At 39.8% G+C, this 21,577-nt stretch overlaps 1 protein-coding gene across 2 annotated transcripts in view; it reads right to left on the bottom strand.

Moving 5' to 3' along the window:
• TRIM24 (tripartite motif containing 24) overlaps nucleotides 1–21,577 on the bottom strand; it is a 116,910-nt gene that overhangs the window by 53,187 nt on the left and 42,146 nt on the right. For both annotated transcript variants that reach the window (XM_061638819.1, XM_061638820.1), the window contains exons 2-6: nucleotides 20,290–20,408; nucleotides 19,530–19,677; nucleotides 6,649–6,781; nucleotides 4,976–5,092; nucleotides 1,717–1,831 (exon numbers count right to left, since the gene is read on the bottom strand). In XM_061638819.1, coding sequence (XP_061494803.1) covers nucleotides 1,717–1,831; nucleotides 4,976–5,092; nucleotides 6,649–6,781; nucleotides 19,530–19,677; nucleotides 20,290–20,408 — 632 coding nt within the window. The remainder of the gene's footprint in view (nucleotides 1–1,716; nucleotides 1,832–4,975; nucleotides 5,093–6,648; nucleotides 6,782–19,529; nucleotides 19,678–20,289; nucleotides 20,409–21,577) is intronic.

The raw sequence follows: 21,577 nt of genomic DNA, 5'->3' as shown, positions 1-21,577 counted from the left end.
CATCTATATGAAGCTGCTAGGAGCTGTCATCTGGAGATTTGGAGGGAAGTGTCATCAATATGCGGATGATACTCAGCTCTATCTCTTTGTTCCATCTGTATCCGAAGAGGCGGCTGAGATGCTAGACAGGTGTTTGGTAGCAGTAATGGGTGGATGGGGGCCAACAAACTGAAGCTGAATCCTGAAAAAACAAAGGTGTTATGTGTTCCAGGTTCTCGAGGCCTGGAGATGAGAAGACAGCCTGTTCTGGATGGGGATGCACTCCCCAGGAAGGAGTAGGTTTGTAGCTTGGGGGTACTCCTGGATCCAACACTGTCACTTGAGGTCCAGGTGGCCTTGGTGGCTAGGAGTGACTATTTGCAGCTCCGGCTAGTTTGCTAGTTATGCCTCTTTTGGACAGAGATGACTTGGCCACAGTACTCCATGCTCTGATAAGTTCCAGACTGGATTATTGCAATGTGCTCTGTGTGGGACTGCCCTTGAAGAAGACTCTGAAACTTCAACTGGTCCAAAACGCAGCAGTCAGATTACTGGCTAGGGTTGTTTTTAGAACTCATATAACCCCTGCTCTACAACAGTTGAATTGGTTGCCAGTTTGCTTCTGAGCTCAATTCAAGGTGCCCACGCTAGTATGTAAAGCCCTAAATGACTTGGGCCCCAAATACCGGAGAGACCGCCTACAGATCATTTCAGGTGTTAAGATCAGCAAAGAGGGCCTTCCTGGTAGTTCCACCACCCTCATACTAGGTCCTCCAAGGACATAGTATGCTCAATAACCAAAGAACGCATGCTTTTAGTGGGGGATGGAATGGAGTAACCACATAAGGGTCATGACTAATCTCACTGGTATAACCTGCCATATATAAAGATCAACTTCAGAGGCCGTTTTCAGGCTCATCGGTTGGCAGATATGAGGGCCTTTTCTGTGGTGTCCCTTCCCAAATATGTATTGAATTCTCTCCATACATTTCCCCTAGCAGTTTCTTTACAAGCCTTTAAAACCCACTTTTCCTGGACAGACAGTTTTAACAGCTGTTAGTGTTGAACCTATTTATCTGTTCAAAGTTGCTTTATGCTAATTTATTGAAATGCCTTTTGTTATGCTTCAAGCTGCTTTTTTGATGTTTTTAAAGATTTGTTGGGTGATTTGTAAATGCACTTTCTAATGTATTATATATAGAAGCTGTCTTAGAAAGGCTGGACCCCTAAAGTCACCCTAAATGTACTTTCAGAAATAATAAATAAAGCAGGAGCATTCCATACTGCAACATTTTGTTGTAGGTCTGACTAGTTTTTTAATGTAAATTTAAAATGATCCAAAATAAACACATGCCTACTATGAAAGAGCATACTCTTCGTATTAATCTTGGCTTGTATTTGCATGGTTAGTATTCAAAGACACACAGTGAAGATAAAAAAATTACAAGATAGTCTCTTCAGATGAATTGCCTCCTACGCTAAGAAAAAAAGTTGGGAATCAAAAGAAAAGCAGTTCTTAAAGCTGTACCAATTTCTAGCCATTTACATTAAATTTTGAAACCCTTCAAATTGTTCTTTTGCAAATGTTTATTGAAAAAAAGAAAAAGAGTTAAATAAAGTATGAAAAATACATTCAGATGCATTTAGCAGTATACTTTACTGAAAAATGCTAGAAAAATTATGTGCAATACATCAGAGTGGGGTCTTAATAGTGCCCCTCAGTAGAGAATAATTTACCTCAAGCTGATGCAGTAGAGCTTTCCCCTTTTTGTTTATTTCTACCATCAATGTGAAAATAGCAACTTTAATGTCCTGTTCCACCAGCTTTTGATTCCGATTCACTTCATGAATCCTAAAAATGTGGAAAACATACTATTTAATATACTCAGCATGAGAAATGTGCAAAATAACTAATTCTAAAGTCTTTAGACACAATCCAGTAAAGCTTGGTCATAACTAAACCTATAAAATTGAATGAGATAGCCACAACTAACAAGTTCCTCTTATTTCAAGGAGATTGGTTTGGAGAATTTTTCTATTTCTCCTGTGGGATCTTTGCTGGCGGTCCTTTAAATAATCTATGACACAGGCTTAAAGCAAAAAGGTAGGCTTTTATTTGGTAGACAAGCATATGCAAGGACAGCCCCCCAGAAATCTAAGAGGGACTATAAAGAAGTACAGTCTGAACAGATCCTTTATACCTTATTGAATATACGTGACATTAGTTTTACCAATCCCCTAAGTTCTTTGTAATAGTTCTTCCCTCTTGAAATATTTCCAACAAACCAGATAACTTTATTAAAATGAATTCATGGATATTCATAATCAAGTAGATACCTCCCATCCCCATTGTATTCACTGATGTCAATCTGTCCCCTTGGCTGATATTACCACTATTCTACTGTCATATATTACTGTTCTGTACTGTTCTGAAACAAATATGTACCATTACATTTCATTCTACCATGGCACCTGACCAGTCAAGCTGGTCAAGAATATCTCTTAGGACATAACAGCATGTTCCTTGGGTGATTGGCTCTCCTTAGAATAACTGAAAGTTCCATACACTGCTATAGAAAAGGATTAATTTCAGATCACTATATTATAGCAACATCTATATTATAGGCAACATCTCAAGCTTAAATTTCTATCTCCTTTTCACCTAGATTTCCATTATAAAACTTCTCTTTAGCTGAAGCCATTTGCTCTATTAGTAAAAGAGATCAGAAGCCCGGTTTCCAAGATCACATAGTAAAAAAAATTAATCAAGACAAACAATACTAAATTAATGATCTGCGGTCACACATTTAGCCATTCTTGGCACGGAAAGATGCTAAGGAATTTTGCAGGAAAGTGAGCTTAACCTTTTCTTTCTTCTGTACACGCAGGCCTGTTTTTAATGCCTGCTGTGTGTGACTAAGTGAAAGAAATCCATTTTTCCTTCATTAATTTTCAAGGGCCTAAATCGCTTGGGGCGAGGAGCCCTTAAGGGGTTCTACATCAATTGTGTTGTGACTAACTTTTCCTGAATTACATCCAATTAGCTTACTGAATCTTTGGGAAAGCCTATGAATTCTGAATTTTCAAACTTTAACACTAAAGGGGGGAAAGGTTAACATTAAGACTTTCAATTTTACTGATAAAAGTGTTACGAGCAGTGACGTGTGGTGGACAACTGGAAATTTTCCAGTGCTTTATTTTTCTGGGAAATTTGTTTCTGTTTCATAAGTTTAATAGTAACAATGAATGGATGCCAACTGCAGATACAATGTCAGGCAAGCTTGGCTGTTTCAAGGTTTTAAGCTATGTTTACTAAATAAGCCTAAAGCAAATACAGTAAATTAGGTCACTCTGTAGGGCATGAATGGGAACTTTGGCCTCCCAGATGTTGCTGAATGACAACTCCCATCAGCCCTAGCAAGCATAGGTGCTGTAGTTCAGCAACTTCTACAGGGCCAGAGGTTCCTCACACCTGCTCTAGGGCAAGAGAACATTTTCTTATGCAAACTGATTTTTTTTTCTGATGGAAATTACCATAATTTGCAAATAAACATTTTCTGGAAAAAAATCCAATTCAGTTTTTTTCAGAAAACCCACATCAGCTACCAGAAATATGAAGAATAAAAATACTATTGTTCATTTGTCTTTTTTTCTTCTCCTATGCCTGGAATCCTTTCTATCTCAAAGTATGTGTCACTTCGTCTTTTCAATGAAACACCTCAAAACTTATCTCCTTTGCTCTCCTATATGATTTTAATTTTAAATAACTAAAATTTTCATTTTAAAGATTAATTATAAACAAAATAATTTTGCAATGTGTGTTTTTATCATTCTAAACTTGAGTACACCATTATTTGCATTTTCTGTTCCATATCCCACTCTTTTTGTAACTTTCCTATTTTTAGATGGCATGCTTTTAGGGCAGGGAGCTCTAATTTGTATCCTTTTGTAAAGCACTATAATAAAGAACTATAACAATCCACAGTAATAATAGTGCAAATACAGTCCTTCACATTTGATGATTCTTCAAGGCTCTTTGCAGTGATTCTCCTAAGCTTGATCTCTTGTGCACCTTTATGTGCATATATCAAACTGTTATACCCAGTTGATCACTACACTGTGCAGGTGAGGTCCTCCTGCAGATACCATCTTATCAGGAGATCTGTTCCGCACAACATAGGAAGTGGACCTATAGCGTAGTGGCACCTACCCTTTGGAATTGTCTGCCCTTAAATATTAACAGGCACCATCTCTGTTACCTTTTTGGCACCTACTGAAGACCTTCCTCTTTCAACAAGCCTTTTAAATAGAGACCTTATCCCAGTCTGCATTTGTGTTGGAACTGCTTTTTAAGATGTTTTTAAAGCTTTTTTTAAAAAGATGTTTTTAAAGATCTTTTGTTTTAATATATTTTAAAGTTTTTTTTATGTTCTTTTAGTGTTTTTGTTTGCTACACTGGGCTCCTACTGGGAGGAAGGGTGGGATATAAATAAATAAATAAATAATTTATTGTACAGTACAATTACAAAGGTCATGTAACCAAATGAAGCCAATATACACAATATTTTGCATACAAATTATTTTAATGCATTGAAAATTCGATTTTTTTCTGTGCCTCGTTCATGGACCCCCTGAAGCCCATCTATGGATTCTACAGGGATCCATGGACCACAGGTTAAGAACCCTGGTCTAAATTATATGTCATATAAAAATGAATGAATGAATCTTTATTGCTCAGAGCCATAGGCTACCACAATTCATCACATGCAAGAGGAAAATACAAAGTACGTATTAAAAAATACAAATCATATTTCAGCAAACACAGTTCAACAACATACAGTAAAGCAACAACACCAGTAAGTTTCAAATAAAATTTCCTCGCCCGAGCAAAAGATACACTGATCCACCCCTTGACTTAGTGTATACATACTACAGCCATAATAGCGCTGGGGCATATCCCACTCACATAAAAATATTTTACTATTATAAAATGTACCTATTTTGTATCTGCTCCCCTGTATATTTTATATATTTGCTTTTCTCCATCAGCTTTGTAACTAATGTGTCAATTATCACCTTTTGATTCTGAAAGGCTTCTTCTATAAACTGGTACCTGCAGTGAAAGATAAACAACATACTGTGCACATAGTAAAAGTATTGTCCATTTTGCCCTGCTGACAAATGAGCAGGACAACAATAGTTAAAGTGAAAAAGCAGCCATAAGGGAAATACAAGGCAATATCTTGTGCTAGCAATTTTAATATGACACCTTATATTTGTAGGATATGGGAGGCACATTAATAATTACATTTGATACAATAATGAACAATAAAGAATTTGATTCCTAAAACTGAATTGTCTGCTGTCAAAAACCTAGTCCAAGATTAGTTTATAAAACTTCTACACATTTTTGGCTTTTAGACTATTCATGCTGAAAATTAGCCCCCCTCTTTTTTTTTGGAAGGAGGAAAACCAAAATTGTACTGGTAGAACTATAATAGTCTCCTAGAAAGTTATGTCAAATACTTCTAAAATCTTGCTGAACTAGAAAAAGAAGATCAGACTATTCTGAGAAAGGGCAGTGGTTTATATGTTGGTCTTTATCAGGTAGCTTCTCTGTTCAAAAAGTCAACATACGGATGTGAAGGAATGGGAGTTTTAGCCCCTTTGTGTTGTTTTTTGGGTTATAAACCCTGGGTTGTCAAACAGTTGGTTTTTGCTTTGAAGACTCTTGTGCATAGGAAGGTTACAAGAACAAGGTCTTATTTTGCTCAGCAAGTTGTTCACCTGAGGCTTGAGGGGATGTTTTGCACAGGAGGGTCAAATGTTCATTCTAGGAATCTGGCAATTAAGGGGGAAATAGAAGTGTAACCAAGACTCTCTTCTTTTGATTGGCTAAAAGGCTGGAAGCGGGGTGTGTGAAAATTTTGTATGTAAGTCAAGCTAAAATATAGTCAGTTGTGAAGTCAGAAACTTGCAGAGCTGGAGCTGAAGAGCTATAAGAGATGAAGCTAGAACACTTCAAGAGAGTTGAAACACATGAAAAGCGTTAGAGAGCACAGCTGGGTGCTGCAGGACAAAGGAACAAGCAAATGACTATGAAGGGACACAGAGGCTGAACTGAGGGATGCAAAATAACTAAATATTGGTTTGGTTAGGGAAACAGTCTAGAACAGGTTTGGGTGGACACACACTTTTAATATTTGCTCTTATGGATAACTACTTAAATTGTAAAATTCAGGTTTCCCCCCCTTAATTCATTTTGTCAAAAACTGTTTAACTTGTTGCTTACTAAAACCTAAGTAAAGGCATAATTTATTTTGGAAAATTTTTATGTGAAGCCTTGTTATGCACCCCATGTCTAAGTGCCACACCACTCTACTGAGTATAGGAAGTATGTTGGGCCTCTTAAAGTCCAGAAGGTTAATGGGCTGTTTAGTGAAGGCAGCCAGAGAAAAATAAAGATATCCACTTGGGGGCAATGGTGACGTTAACAAAAAGGAGCAACAGGTTTGGTTGGTTTGCTTGCCTCCTTTCTCTCTCATGGTGCAAGCTGCAATCTCTGCCGGAGGAGGTGCTTTAGAAAATTTTATTTTTGTAATAAATTACAATCTACCTTTATCTTCCAGTTTCACTTTCACCTCGGTTACATGTAGTTTATTTAAATACCTGTGTTCTTTGTGTTCCAGCAACTGGCAATCCCGACATGTCAGCTTGTCACAAGTTTCGCAATAGAGCTTTAGCTGCTCCTTTTTGTGATAAGGGCAGAACACAGGTCGCTGACTAGTTACACCAACAGCCTCTGTAAAGTAACAGGGGGGGGAGGGGAGAAATTTTATTGGCTAGGATTAGAAGTGACAATTAATTATTGTACTTACCCACACATTTGCTTTTTCTGAGCTGATCTCTTCTATTCTTGGAACACCTAAATATTACTGCCTTTTCCAAAGTAAATACTGGAAACAAGTAAGATTTTTTTTCCTGTTGTGCAATCAATCTGCCTAACAGCACTCTCTATAGTTATTTTTTTTGGGGGGGAGAGATAAACAAAAGTTATATATTTTATGTCGACGTCAGGTACATCTAGTCTGAGGATTTCATATGCCAGATTTAAACAATGAGTGTCTCAAAAGGAAGTCACACTTCCAGTTTGGAAAACTGTTTAATAGGTGCTCTGATAGGCCTTGAATGTGCTTCATAGTTCAAGAACATACAGATTGGCAGCTGCCTTTTGATACAGAGACTAAGAGGTTTGCTGTTCACATTCAGAAACAATGTGCATAATATCTCTTTATATTGTGATATTGTAAAATGTAAAGATTTCACACAACCATTTATTTCATCTTTACAGCACTGAATGGTCTGGTTTACATGTCATAGAAGAGTTGGAAGGGGCCTATAAGGCCATCGAGTCTAACCCCCTGTTCAATGCAGTCATTCAACTTAAAGCATACCCGACTGGTGGTTGTCCAGCTGCCTCCTGAATGCCTCCAATTACTAGATTGTCCTACTGCTCCCAACAGGACACTTTTCCTGATGTTTAGCTAAAATCTGGCTTCCTGTAACTTGAGCCCATTATTCTGTGTCCTTCACTCTGGGATGATAGAGAAGAGATCCTGGCCCTCTTCTGTGTGACAACCTTTCCAGTACTTGAAGAGTGCTATCATATCTCCCCTCCGGGGGCGGCCTGTCGATATAGGTGAACCAGGCAGTCCCCTAGGGTGCCAAGTTAAGGGGGGGGGCAAACTTGAAGAAAAAAATACAAATTAAAAAAATAATAATGAAGATGTTATTATTTCAATTCTGTGTAGTACTAATGACATCACTGTCAGCACAAACATTTCTGCTTACCTGATGGAGCAATCTCCCCTCTCCTTTCCTTGTGTGCTATGGCACCCATTTGGGGGTGCAAGGGAAGGGCAGGGGGGAAGCAACGTTCCACTAGTAGGAATCCTTGCAATGGCTCCTGCTAATGGGACAGTTAGTTGAATCTGCTAGTATTTCAATTCCTGTGCATGTACAGAGGGAATATGAATTATAATTATAATAAATAAGGTAGTCCATAAAAGAAAAGACACACGTTTACCAGGGCCTTTTGGAGAGGCACAGAGGGAAATTGCCCTGGGCCTCACATATGAATGGGGGCTCACATATGGAGAGCGCCATATGAACACTGGTATTACTGCATTGTTGCCAACTCTTCTTTCAGAATCCCACTAACTTGAGCACCATAAACCTAATGGAAAAATCCTTTTGTCATGGCAGCATGAGCAAGATGGTTGCAGCCACCTATGCAGGGCTAAAAGTAGCAACCCAGCCCATAGTCAGACTTTAAAAAAAATTATATTTATATCTCACCTTTTTTCCTCCAAGGAAATTTACACAATCCTTCTATCCATTTTATCCTCACAACAACCTGTGAAGTAGGTTAGGCTGAGAGTCAGTAACTGGCCCAAAGTCACCCAGTGAGCTGCATGGCCAAGCAGGGACTAGAACCTGGATTTCTCCAGTCCTACACTCTAACCCCTACACTACATGCCCAAGGTCCTCAATGCAGAGCCTGAAGGCACCAGTGTGGTCACAGAGACCTACCAGAGTACCCTCCAGGGTCTCTGCTCCATTCACTGCATCATTATAAATTATCATGGCCACCAGCTCTCACAATCCTTTTACCAGGAAAAAAACTGAGGCAGCCAAATACGATAGAATAGATCTACTGGGTGATTTTGTAGAAAGGAGTAACAGAGTCAGTGAATGTATTTAACTGAACCTTCATGTGTTATCTTTCAGCAAAAGGCTCCTTAACGTGGTGTGGGGATTTGAGAGTGTCGAAGAAGCTGAAAGCAATGCGGTCAGGAGTCTAGACCAAGAGGCTAGACTACTGGCAGGGTCACCCAAGGTAGAATGGTCAAAGCTGAAACACTAGACTAAGATGCATCCTGACTCAGAGGAAGGCAATGGTAAACCACCTCTGAATACCTCTTATCATGAAAACCCTATGAATAGACTATCTAAAATGCAACATGAGATAGTGCTGGAAGATGAGATCCCCAGGTCAGAAGGCACTCAGCGAGTTACTGGGGAAGAACAATGGACAAGTATGAGTAGCGCTGTGACTAATGACGCAACTGGGTCAAAACTGAATGGAAGCCCAAAGGCTGAAGCACACAGATGTGAAAGGAGTCCAGAGTTGTACAATGTACACAATAGGAACATGGAATGTGAGAAGCATGAATCAGGGAAAGTTAGAAATTGTCAAGCAAGAAATGGAATGCATCAACATTACAATACTTGGTGTGAGTGAATTAAAATGGATGGGAATGGGACATTTTCAATCAGGCAACTACAAAATATTTTATGCAGGAAATGAGAAATTAAGAAGAAATGGGGTTGCTTTAATAGTGAGAATTGATGTATCCAAACCAATTAGGAGCTATAACTCAAGGTCTGAGCAAGTGATATCAATGAGATTTAATGGGAAATCTATTAACATAACCATCATCCAAGTCTATGCTCTAATGGCAAACAGAGAAGATGAGTCGCAGAGATTTTACGCAGAAGTACAGGAAGAAATTGATCACACACCAAAGCAAGATGTTCTGATAATCATGGGGGACTGGAATGCAAAAGCAGGGAACAGAGAAGAACTAGGAATTCTGGGAAAATGGAGGTTAGGAGTTAGAAATGAAGCAGAAGAAAGACTTATTGAATTCTGTGAAGCCCATAATTGGTTTCTTGCAAACACATTTTTTGAGCAACCGAAAAGATGACTGTACATGTGGACATCACCAAATGGTCAATACAGGAATCAAATTGATTATATAATTTGTAGGAGAAGATGGAGAACTTTCATACTTTCTGCGAAAACAAGACTAGAAGCAGACTGCAGTACAGATGATGAACTGGTAATATTGAAAATCAAATTAAAGCTAAAGAAGAACAAAGCAATCATAATGCCAAAAGAACATTTAAATAACATCCCAGAATATAAAGATCAGATAAGGAACAGATTTGAGGCTTTAAACTTAGTTGACAGAGAACCAGAAGAACTATGGAATGAAGTCATAGACATTATCAGGGAAGAATGCAAAAAGACAATACCTCTAGTTAAAATGAGAGAAAGACCCCAATGGATGACTGAAGAACTCTTAAAATGGTTAAAGATAGAAGGAAAGCAAAAACAAAAGGACATAGAAACATATGTAGAACCCTAAATGCAATAATACAGCAAATAGTAAATAGGGACAAAGAGAACTATTACAATAGTTATTGTATAGAAGTAGAAGAGGATAATGAAAAAGGTAGAACAAGAGCCCTATTCAAAAAGATTAAAGAAGTTAAAGGGAAATTTAAACCAAGAGTGGGGATGTTGAATAATCAACAGGGGAACACACTGGCTGACCGAGATGAAATAAAAGGAAGATGGAAGCAATACACTGAAGAACTGTATAAAAGAAATGCAAGGATGACAAGATTCATTCACAGAGGAACTATATGATGAAGAACCAGAAATTTTGGAATGTGAGGTGAAAGCTGCTCTTAAAATACTTGGAACAAACAAATCACCAGAAACAGATGGCATACCAAGTTACTGAGACTGAATCTGTCCAGATTTTGACAAAAAATTGTCAAGAAATATGGAAAACAATGGCCCACAGACAGGAAGTGTTCAATATACATCCCAATTCCAAAGAAAGGGGATCCCAGGGAATGCAGTAATTATCAAACGATTGCCTTAATATCCCATGCAAGTAAAGTAATGCTCAAGATTCTACAACAAAGGCTCTTACCATATATGGAGCGAGAAATGCCAAATGTCCATGCTGGAATTAAAAAGTGAAGAGGTACCAGATATCATATTGTAAGCATATGTTGGATAATGGAACGGACCAAGGAATTTCAGAAAAAAAATCACCCTGTGCTGTATAGAGAATATAGAGAAACCAATTGGTTCCTAATCGGAAACGGTGTGAGACAGGGTGTATTTTATCACTCTATCTGTTTAATCTATATGAAGAACATATCAGACGGAAAGTGGGATTGGACCAAGATGAAGGAGATGTGAAAATTGGAGGGAGAAATATCAATAATTTAAGATATGCAGACGATACCATACTACTAGCAGAAACCAGTAATGATTTGAAACGAATGCTGATGAATGTTAAAGAGGAATGCACAAAAGCAGGACTACAGCTGAACGTGAAAAAGACTAAAGTAGAGACAACAGAAGATTTATGTAACTTTAAAGTCAACAATGAGGACATTGAACTTGTCAAGGATTATCAATACCTTGACACAGTCATTAACCAAAATGGAGACAATAATTAAGAAATCAGAAGGGCGCTAGGACTGGGGAGGGCAGCTCTGAGAGAACTAGAAATGGTCCTCAAATTCAATAATGTATCACTGAACACTAAAATCAGGATCATTCAGACCATGGTATTCCCGATCTCTATGCATGGATGTGAAAGTTGGACAGTGAAAAAAGTGGATAAGAGAAAAATCAACTCATTTGAAATGTGGTGTTGTGGAGGAGAGCTTTGTGCATACCATGGACTATGAAAAAGACAAATAATTGGGTGTTAGGACAAATTAAACCAGAGCTATCACTAGAAGCTAAAATGATGAAACTGAGGTTATCATACTTTGTACAGATCATGAGAAGACATGATTCACTAGAAAAGACAATAATGCTGGGAAAAACAGAAGGGAGTAGAAAAAGGGGAAGATCAAATAAGAGATGGATTGATTCCATAAAGGAAGTCACAGACCTGAACTTACAAGATCTGAAAAATGGAAGTTGATTCCGACTTATGGCAACCTTATGAATAGGGATTTCATGGTAAGCGGTATTCAGGGTGGTTTATAACAAATCCTATTGGAGGTCGCTGATTCATAGGGTCACCACAAGTTGTAATTGACTTGAAGGCACATAACACACACAAAAGTTATTTTCATACTAGATGTATAGGAGGAAACAATTTGCATGCTTATCCCTCTCTTAATCACAGGAGAAGTAACAGGAGCAATAGTATCTGTGTAAAGTATGTAATATTTACTCAGGGTTAGGAGCAACTGTGATAAGGAAATGTTAACAGAAGCAAATTCTGCAATATGTATAACTTATTTATTACTAAATTTCTATCTCACCCTTCCCCACAAAGGAACCCAGGGTGGCAAACAAAAATTAAAAATTACAACATCTAGAAACAGTCACAGTTTTTCAAGGTTGCCATAATTTCATGGTTGCCAGGAACACTGTCTTACAGCCACTAAGTTCCTAGGTAAACAGGAATGTTTGCAAGTTCCTACTGAAAGTTAATAATGAGGATGACAGATGCACATCACCAGGGAGAGCATTCCACAAATCGGGAACCATCACTGAGAAAGTGATAAAAGTGAGAAAGTGAGAAAGTGATAGGCCTAGAAGTAGGCATTGTGAGAGCAGGGGCACAGGATATAAATTCAGAAGAGCAAAATTACCACAGGCCTAACCACAAGTGCCAAAGACACTTGAAGAGAGACACTGCTTACAAGTGCCTGTACGCTAATGCTAGGAGCCTGCGAACCAAGATGGGAGAACTGGAGTGCTTGGTCTTAGAGAAGAGCATTGATATAGTGAGCATAACCGAGACCTGGTGGAATGGAGAAAACCAGTGGGATACGGTTATCCCTGGATATAAACTATATCGGAAGGACAGGGAAGGACGTATTGGTGGCGGAGTCGCTCTATACGTGAAAGAAGGCATTGAATCCAGCAAGCTTGAAACCCCAAAAGAGGCAGACTCCTCCACAGAATCGTTGTGGGTGGTGATACCGTGCCCCAGGAGGGACTTAATACTGGGAACGATCTATCGTCCCCCTGATCAAAATGCTCAGGGAGACCTTGAGATGAGATATGAAATTGAGGAAGCATCCAAACTAGGAAATGTGGTAGTAATGGGTGACTTCAACAAAGTCCAGAGGGTCACATCACTCGAAAATGCTTGGAAGTTGTTTAAAAACACTAAATAAATAAACATCTGGAGGCACACTGGTTGGGAAAGGCTGTCCTAGAGTATTGAAGGAACTGGCTGAAGAACTCTCAGAACCACTGTCTATTTAATCTTTGCAAAATCGTGGAGGACTGGTGAAGTGCCGGATGACTGGAGGAGAGCTAATGTTGTCCTTATCTTCACAACGGGCAAAAAGGAGGAACCAGGGAACTACAGACCAGTCAGCCTAACATCAATCCCTGGAAAAACTCTGGAGCAGATTATAAAGCGGTCAGTCTGTAAGCACCTAGTGATTACTAGGAGCCAACATGGATTTATGAACAAATCCTGCCAAACTACTCTTATCTCGTTCTTTGATTGGGTAACCTCCCTTGTAGACTGTGGGAATGCTGTGGACATAATATATCTCGACTTCAGCAAAGCTTTTGACAAAGTGTCCCATGATATTCTGATTAGCAAGCTAGCTAAATGTGGGCTGGATGGAACAACTATCAGGTGGATCCACCCTTGGCTCCAGAATCGTACTCAAAGAGTGCTTATCAATGGTTTCTTCTCAAACTGGGTGGAAGTAACGAGTGGGATACCACAGGGCTCAGTCCTAGGCTCAGTGCTCTTCAACATTTTTATTAACAACTTGGATGAGGAGGTACAGAGCATGCTTATCGAATTTGCAGATGATACAAAATTGGGGGACATAGCTAATACTGTGGAAGACAGAAACAAAATTCAAAGGGACCTTGATAGGCTGGAGCAATGGGCTGAAAACAATAGAATGAAATTCAACAGGGATAAATGCAAAGCTCTACACTTAGGAAAAAGAAACCAAATGCACAGATAAGATGGGGGATACTTGGCTCAGCAGTACGACATGTGAGAAGGATCTTGGAATTGTCGTTGATCACCAGCTGAATATGAGCCAACAGTGTGATGTGGCTACAAAAAAGGCAAATGCTATATTAGGCTGCATTAACAGAAGTATAGTTTCCAAATCGCATGAAGTATTAGTTCCCCTCTATTGAGCACTAGTTAGGCCTCATCTTGAATACTGAGCCTAGTTCTGGTCTCTGCACTTCAAGAAGGATGCAGAGAAACTAGAACGGTTCAGAGGAGGGCAACAAGGATGATCAGGGGACTGGAAACAAAGCCCCATGAGGAAAGACTGAAAGAACTGGGCATGTTTAGCCTTGAGAAGAGAAGACTGAGGGGAGATATGATAGCACTCTTCAAGTCCTTGAAAAGTTGTCACACAGAGGAAGGCTGGGATCTGTTCTCGATCGTCCCAGAGTGCAGGACACAGAATAATGGGCTCAAGTTGCAGGAAGCCAGATTTCGACTGGACATCAGGAAAAACTTCCTAACTGTTAGAGCCATACGACAGTGGAACCAATTACCTTTATCGTTGTGGGTGGTGATACCATGCCCCAGGAGGGACTTAATACTGGGAACGATCTATCGTCCCCCTGATCAAAATGCTCAGGGAGACCTGGAGATGAGATATGAAATTGAGGAAGCATCCAAACTAGGAAATGTGGTAGTAATGGGTGACTTCAACTACCCGGACATAGACTGGCTGCATATGTGTTCCAGTCATGACAAAGAAGCAAAGTTTCTAGATATTCTAAATGACTATTCCCTAGACCAGTTGGTCATGGAACCGACCAGAGGGACGGCAACCCTGGACTTAATCCTCAGTGGGGACCGGGACCTGGTGCGAGATGTAAGTGTTGTTGAACCGATTGGGAGCAGTGACCACAGTGCTATTAAATTAAACATACATGTAACTGGCCAATTGCCAAGAAAATCCAACATGGTCACATTTGACTTCAAAAGAGGAAACTTCACAAAAATGAGGGGATTGGTAAAAAGAAAGCTGAAAAACAAAGTCCAGAGGGTCACATCACTCGAAAATGCTTGGAAGTTGTTTAAAAACACTATATTAGAAGCTCAACTGGAGTGCATACCGCAGACCAGAAAAGGTACCGCCAGGGCCAAGAAGATGCCAGCATGGTTAACGAGCAAAGTCAAGGAAGCTCTTAGAGGCAAAAAGTCTTCCTTCAAAAAGTGGAAGTCTTGTCCAAATGAAGAAAATAAAAAAGAACACAAACTCTGGCAAAAGAAATGCTAGAAGACAATAAGGGATGCTAAAAAAGATTTTGAGGAGCACATTGCTAAGAACATAAAAACCAACAACAAAAAATTCTATAAATACATTCAAAGCAGGAGACCATCTAGGGAGACAATTGGACCCTTGGATGATAAGGGAGTCAAAGGTGTACTAAAGAACGATAAGGAGATTGCAGAGAAGCTAAATGAATTCTTTGCATCTGTCTTCACAGTGGAAGATATAGGGCAGATCCCTGAACCTGAACTAACATTTGCAGGAAGGGATTCTGAGGAACTGAGACAAATAGTGGTAACGAGAGGGAGGAAGTTCTAAGCTTAATGGACAATATAAAAACTGACAAATCACCGGGCCCGGATGGCATCCACCCGAGAGTTCTCAAAGAACTCAAAGGTGAAATTGCTGATCTGCTAACTAAAATATGTAACTTGTCCCTCGGGTCCTCCTCCGTGCCTGAGGACTGGAAAGTGGCAAATGTAACACCAATCTTCAAAAAGGGATCCAGAGGGGATCCCGGAAATTACAGGCCGGTTAGCTTAACTTCTGTCCCTGGAAAACTGGTAGAAAGTATTATTAAAGCTAGATTAACTAAGCACATAGAAGAACAAGCCTTGCTGAAGCAGAGCCAGCATGGCTTCTGCAAGGGAAAGTCCTGTCTCAGTAACCTATTAGAATTCTTTGAGAGTGTCAACAAGCATATAGGTAGAGGTGATCCAGTGGACATAGTGTACTTAGACTTTCAAAAAGCGTTTGACAAGGTACCTCACCAAAGGCTTCTGAGGAAGCTTAGCAGTCATGGAATAAGAGGAGAGGTCCTCTTGTGGATAAGGAATTGGTTAAGAAGCAGAAAGCAGAGAGTAGGAATAAACGGACAGTTCTCCCAATGGAGGGCTGTAGAAAGTGGAGTCCCTCAAGGATCGGTATTGGGACCTGTACTTTTCAACTTGTTCATTAATGACCTAGAATTAGGAGTGAGCAGTGAAGTGGCCAAGTTTGCTGACGACACTAAATTGTTCAGGGTTGTTAAAACCAAAAGGGATTGCGAAGAGCTCCAAAAAGAGCTCTCCAAACTGAGTGAATGGGCGGAAAAATGGCAAATGCAATTCAATATAAACAAGTGTCAAATTATGCATATTGGAGCAAAAAATCTGAATTTCACATATACGCTCATGGGGTCTGAACTGGCGGTGACCGACCAGGAGAGAGACCTCGGGGTTGTAGTGGACAGCACGATGAAAATGTCGACCCAGTGTGCGGCAGCTGTGAAAAAGGCAAATTCCATGCTAGCGATAATTAGGAAAGGTATTGAAAATAAAACAGCCGATATCATAATGCCGTTGTATAAATCTATGGTGCGGCCGCATTTGGAATACTGTGTACAGTTCTGGTCGCCTCATCTCAAAAAGGATATTATAGAGTTGGAAAAGGTTCAGAAGAGGGCAACCAGAATGATCAAGGGGATGGAGCGACTCCCTTACGAGGAAAGGTTGCATCATTTGGAGCTTTTTAGTTTAGAGAAAAAGCGGGTCAGAGGAGACATGATAGAAGTGTATAAAATTATGCATGGCATTGAGAAAGTGGATAGAGAAAAGTTCTTCTCCCTCTCTCATAATACTAGAACTCGTGGACATTCAAAGAAGCTGAATGTTGGAAGATTCAGGACAGACAAAAGGAAGTACTTCTTTACTCAGCGCATAGTCAAACTATGGAATTTGCTCCCACAAGATGCAGTAATGGCCACCAGCTTGCATGGCTTTAAAAGAAGATTAGACAAATTCATGGAGGACAGGGCTATCAATGGCTACTAGCCATGATGGCTGTGCTCTGCCACCCTAGTCAGAGGCAGCATGCTTCTGAAAACCAGTTGCCGGAAGCCTCAGGAGGGGAGAGTGTTCTTGCACTCGGGTCCTGCTTGCGGGCTTCCCCCAGGCACCTGGTTGGCCACTGTGAGAACAGGATGCTGGACTAGATGGGCCACTGGCCTGATCCAGCAGGCTCTTCTTATGTTCTTATGTTCTTAATGTCAATTGCGAAGTACCCAGAGGTGGCATCACCAACAGAGCCTCCTTGGTCGATTATAGGGTCTGAGATGGTTGGTACTGGGGGAAATGTTCTTTTTGGTACTTGAGTCCCAAGGCGTTTAGGACTTTGCATTCTAGTATGAACACCCTGAATTGGGCCTGGTAACTCACTAGCTGTCAGTGCAGTGCTTTCAAGACTGGTGACATATGGTCCAATCAGGCTAGCCCACTTACCAACCTAGTAGCTACATTCTGCACCAGCTGCAACCTCCAGACTGTCTTCAAGGGAAGCCACATGTAGAGCACCTTACAGCAGTCACAGAGAATGGACAACTAAGGCCAAGTTATCCCAGTCTAGGAACAACCATAGCTTATGAACCAGCCTAAGCTACACATATGCACTCCTAGTCACATAAGCCACTTGAGATCCCAGTGACAGATTGGATTCCAGGAGCACTCTTAGACTACAAACCGGTTCCTTCAGGGGAAGTGAAAACCCTCCTAGAACAGGTCATCCACCTTATTCCTGGACATTGGAACCACCCACCGAAAGCACTTCCATATTACCAGGATTCAGCCTGTTTATTGGTCCCTGTCCAAAAAGCTCATCACTGCTTCCAGATAGTGGTCCAACACCTGCAAACCCTCTCCTGATTCATATGCAATGGAAAGATAGAGATGTGTGTCATCAGCACACTGATGGAACCATGTTCCAAATACCCAGATATCAGCTCCCAATGGTTTTATATAGATGTTAAATAGTATAGGAGACAGAATGGAACCTTGAGGGACCCCACAGCTCAAAAGCCAAAGAGCGGAGTGTTGTATCTCCCTATTGACACTCTACCTTGAAGAGGTAGTGATATTTTTCTTCCCATGCTAGGAGTAAAGCAAAGCTGTTTCTAGTGATTTTGTTTTCTTCCTCCCAGCCTTTGCTTACAAACTGCCCTGGTAACAGTAAACTTCAAACCTTCTGGATGCTTTACAGTCTCTAAAGATCCCAGTTATGGTTTGTTCTTCTGATACCAGTAACTCTTTCTCTCTAGTGGGTGTTTCGCTGCCACCATAAATAACTCTATCCACCCTTATTCACCTTATGCCAACTTACTGTACTAGCTTTGTCATCAGTCACAGCAAAACGTGTTCTATGTGTAACTAGGCCAAGAATCACGCATGTGTTAAAACAAATGGATTTTATTTAGTTAACAAATGTAATAAATATAAACAAGTTTACTCAATACTTAGATTCCAAAAGTGTGTGATCACAAGCAGATGTTCACTGGTTTCATTTATGTTACACGGGTCACAATCTTCTCAGAGAGAAAACAATCCTACCTATCCTATCTGCATAATCACCTCCCTCAAAATGCAACTCTCTCTCCCTCAAGATCTCTGCCCTACATCTAATTCACAACTCTCACACACACAGATAAACACACCATCCCCCATTCACTCAGTTAATCAGCACACAGCATTCCTCAACATTCCAACTCACTCACACTCCCTCCATCTCTTTCTCCATACCATATTTACTGTAATACAAACCCATTCAAAACATTACCAGTTTAACTGCTTATAGCAACACATGTAAAATGAAACATCACATTGAGCAACACTCTGTTGATATTACTTTCTGGTAATGAACCTGAAGGTAGGAGAGGAACCATCCAACACCTCACCTCCCCCAAAGTTATTTCAGAAGACACCATGGTTAATGGTGTTGAAAGACACTGAAAGACCAAACAGAACCAATAGGGTCACACTCCCCCTATCTCTCCTCCAATACAGGTCATCAATCAGGACAAACAAGGCTGTTTCAGTGCTAAAATCAGGACTGAAGCCACACTAAAATGGGTTTAGATACTTAATCTGCTTCCTCCAGGCATACCTGCAGCTGCCTCACCAACGCCCTCTCAATCACCTTGCCCAAGAAGGGAATATTAAGAGACTGTAGTTTTCTAAAACTTCTAGATCCAGGGAGATTCTCACCTCTAAGCCTGGTGACCATGGTTAATATCTAATGACCATGGTTAATATCTATTGAATATCTATCTATTGAAAGACACTTTTGTTCTAATATGTTTATTAGGAACTTAACTGCACTTTTTTGAGCACCTAAGCCTGCAAAAACCTATGCGCATTTACATGGCAGCAAACCCTACGGAAATGAACTTACTTCTAAGAAAATATGCATAAGGACTGAGTGGCATATAGCTATAGGATGAGCTAAAACCATACCAGTGGTCTCCCTGCTTTGATTTGCTGTAAAGCTGGACACCATGTATTCCAGTAAATAAACCTGAGGTGAAAGTGACAACTAAAAAGAATAAAAACCAATACATATATATCCATCTGAAGCACTTGACAAAAATGCATTAAGTAGATTTAAGCATTAAGTGAAACAATTTTTACCTGGAGATACTTCCTCTTTCTGTCTGACAGTATGATCCTTTGTGAATTTCACCCTTTGATGAGCTCGTATACAGGTTTTGCATAACCACTCAACACACTCCACACAAAAACCATTGGCTTCTGCATTGTCTTCACAGCTTGTACAAACCTGGCAGAAGGAAAAACATAAAATGTGCCTATTGAAATAAACCATTACATTCACTTTCAGTAGCATCATTGCTAAACATAATAGAAGTCGAGGGAGGAACAGAAATCAGACATTCAGATTTTTCACCCACATGTACACTTACTTGGCAGGCTTCTCTAACATTGCAATGGTAGAAACTGTTGACTTTTGTGTGGCTGGAATGTAGCCTATTGTAGAAAGGTAAGAGTCACATCCATTGCTCCACCCAGTATTGCCTCTGGCCCTACCCAGCACTGCCATGTGGTCTCCAGAAGGCTGTCCATGAGGGAATGTGGCTCTTGAGGTAAAGTAGTTCCCACTCCTCTTCCAAATAATGCATCTTCACATATTGCAATATTCGCTACTACCCTTTGATAACTATATTTTCTCTGTGAGCTGCAAATCTTAAACCTCAGTAATTTCAAATACTAAAAATCCTTTCCTCATCATTCCACACTTTCATTTCCTAGATGATAGCTACAATACAGTACATTTTTTGCAAGAACATTTTTCTTATATACACAGTACTAAGTCAAGAAAAGACTACAGTTGACAGCTCAGGAAATCCAAAAACCACTGAACATACACACTCACCTGATTTGACTTCTCCACTGTACTACTAGGAACCTCAGTAGTATCCTTCACAAAGATGTTATCAATAATGTGTCTTTCTGCACATTCCTGGCCACAAATTGGACAACGAACAACACCAACTAGTAAGAAGAAGAATATGAATTCATAAATAATGATAATTAATAAATTAAATATTAATTTACCCACTGATATTTTCTGCCTTTAAGAGCTTCTCATTTACTAAAAGCAAGCAATATGTTCTTGTAATGGGGAATTCAATATACATAAACAATAAGCAAAATGTATTCTTCTATAAAGCTATAAAGGTTCATAACATTTTAATAGTTTAGTAGGAAGCCAGACCCTTTTCTCTTTGGAGCCGTCTCTCCTGACCATGCTGGTTTGTTTGGAACTACTTGTACTCTAAACAACTGATAACACTGTGCTGAATATCTCGGTATCCCTAAGATGTAGAAAGAATTGCAGTAATAAAATAAGTAACTAAATTTCTTTGCTCATTAGTGGGAGTGCTTAGCTCACTGTGAAAAACGTACTTTCATGTGAAGTACTGAACATTGCCAAATTCATTAGAACACCAAATTCACTAGAACATGATGCAGAAAGTACAAAGTACCTGTGCAAATGCCTGTGTAATACTGTCATGTTTATGTCATTCTTATGTGTTAAATCCTGATTGGTAGATGCTAAAGTCTTTGTCCTGAAATGTATAAAAAACCCAGGCAACCAGTGCTATGGGGCAGTTCTCCACTCACTCAGAGGGTGTACACTTGTCATCCAGCCTACCTTTTTGCTGCAAGCCTGTGTCTTCAAAATGTTTATTCAAGGACCCCCAACAAAAGAACCCACAGGAGAAATACAAAATTCTCCAACACTTGTACTCATTCATCTTACTGCTACTGTCAGTCACACATAATCCTCAAGGCAAAGTTTGAATGTACTTTTTTATAGGATATTACTAATAGCAAAAGTTATGGCCAAATAAGAAATAGTCAAGTCAGGACCCTACTTCCCAGTTGATTACTCAAAGATTCTGTGTTTATAGATAAATATCAGTACAGATGTGGCTTTTTGATCAGTGGCATTTATCCAAAACTATGAAAACCCAATTGTGATTTTAAAAAAAAGTCAGAAAAAAGTTGAAAATGCCAGTAACCAAACATGTTTGCACAAGAGTGGGCAACTAAAATTCTTCTATTCCAAGATTAGGTCCAGTTTACCATGAGTGAGATCTAGTGTTAGTCCTGCTCAGAGGAGACCTGTTGAAATCAATGGACTTCCATGGATGTTC

Source organism: Rhineura floridana, chromosome 8 (genome assembly GCF_030035675.1).
Source record: "Rhineura floridana isolate rRhiFlo1 chromosome 8, rRhiFlo1.hap2, whole genome shotgun sequence".
NCBI classification, from domain to species: Eukaryota; Metazoa; Chordata; class Lepidosauria; order Squamata; family Rhineuridae; genus Rhineura; species Rhineura floridana.
The sequence above is the reverse complement of the archived record's forward strand: the minus strand, read 5'-3'. Positions and strand labels throughout refer to the sequence as shown.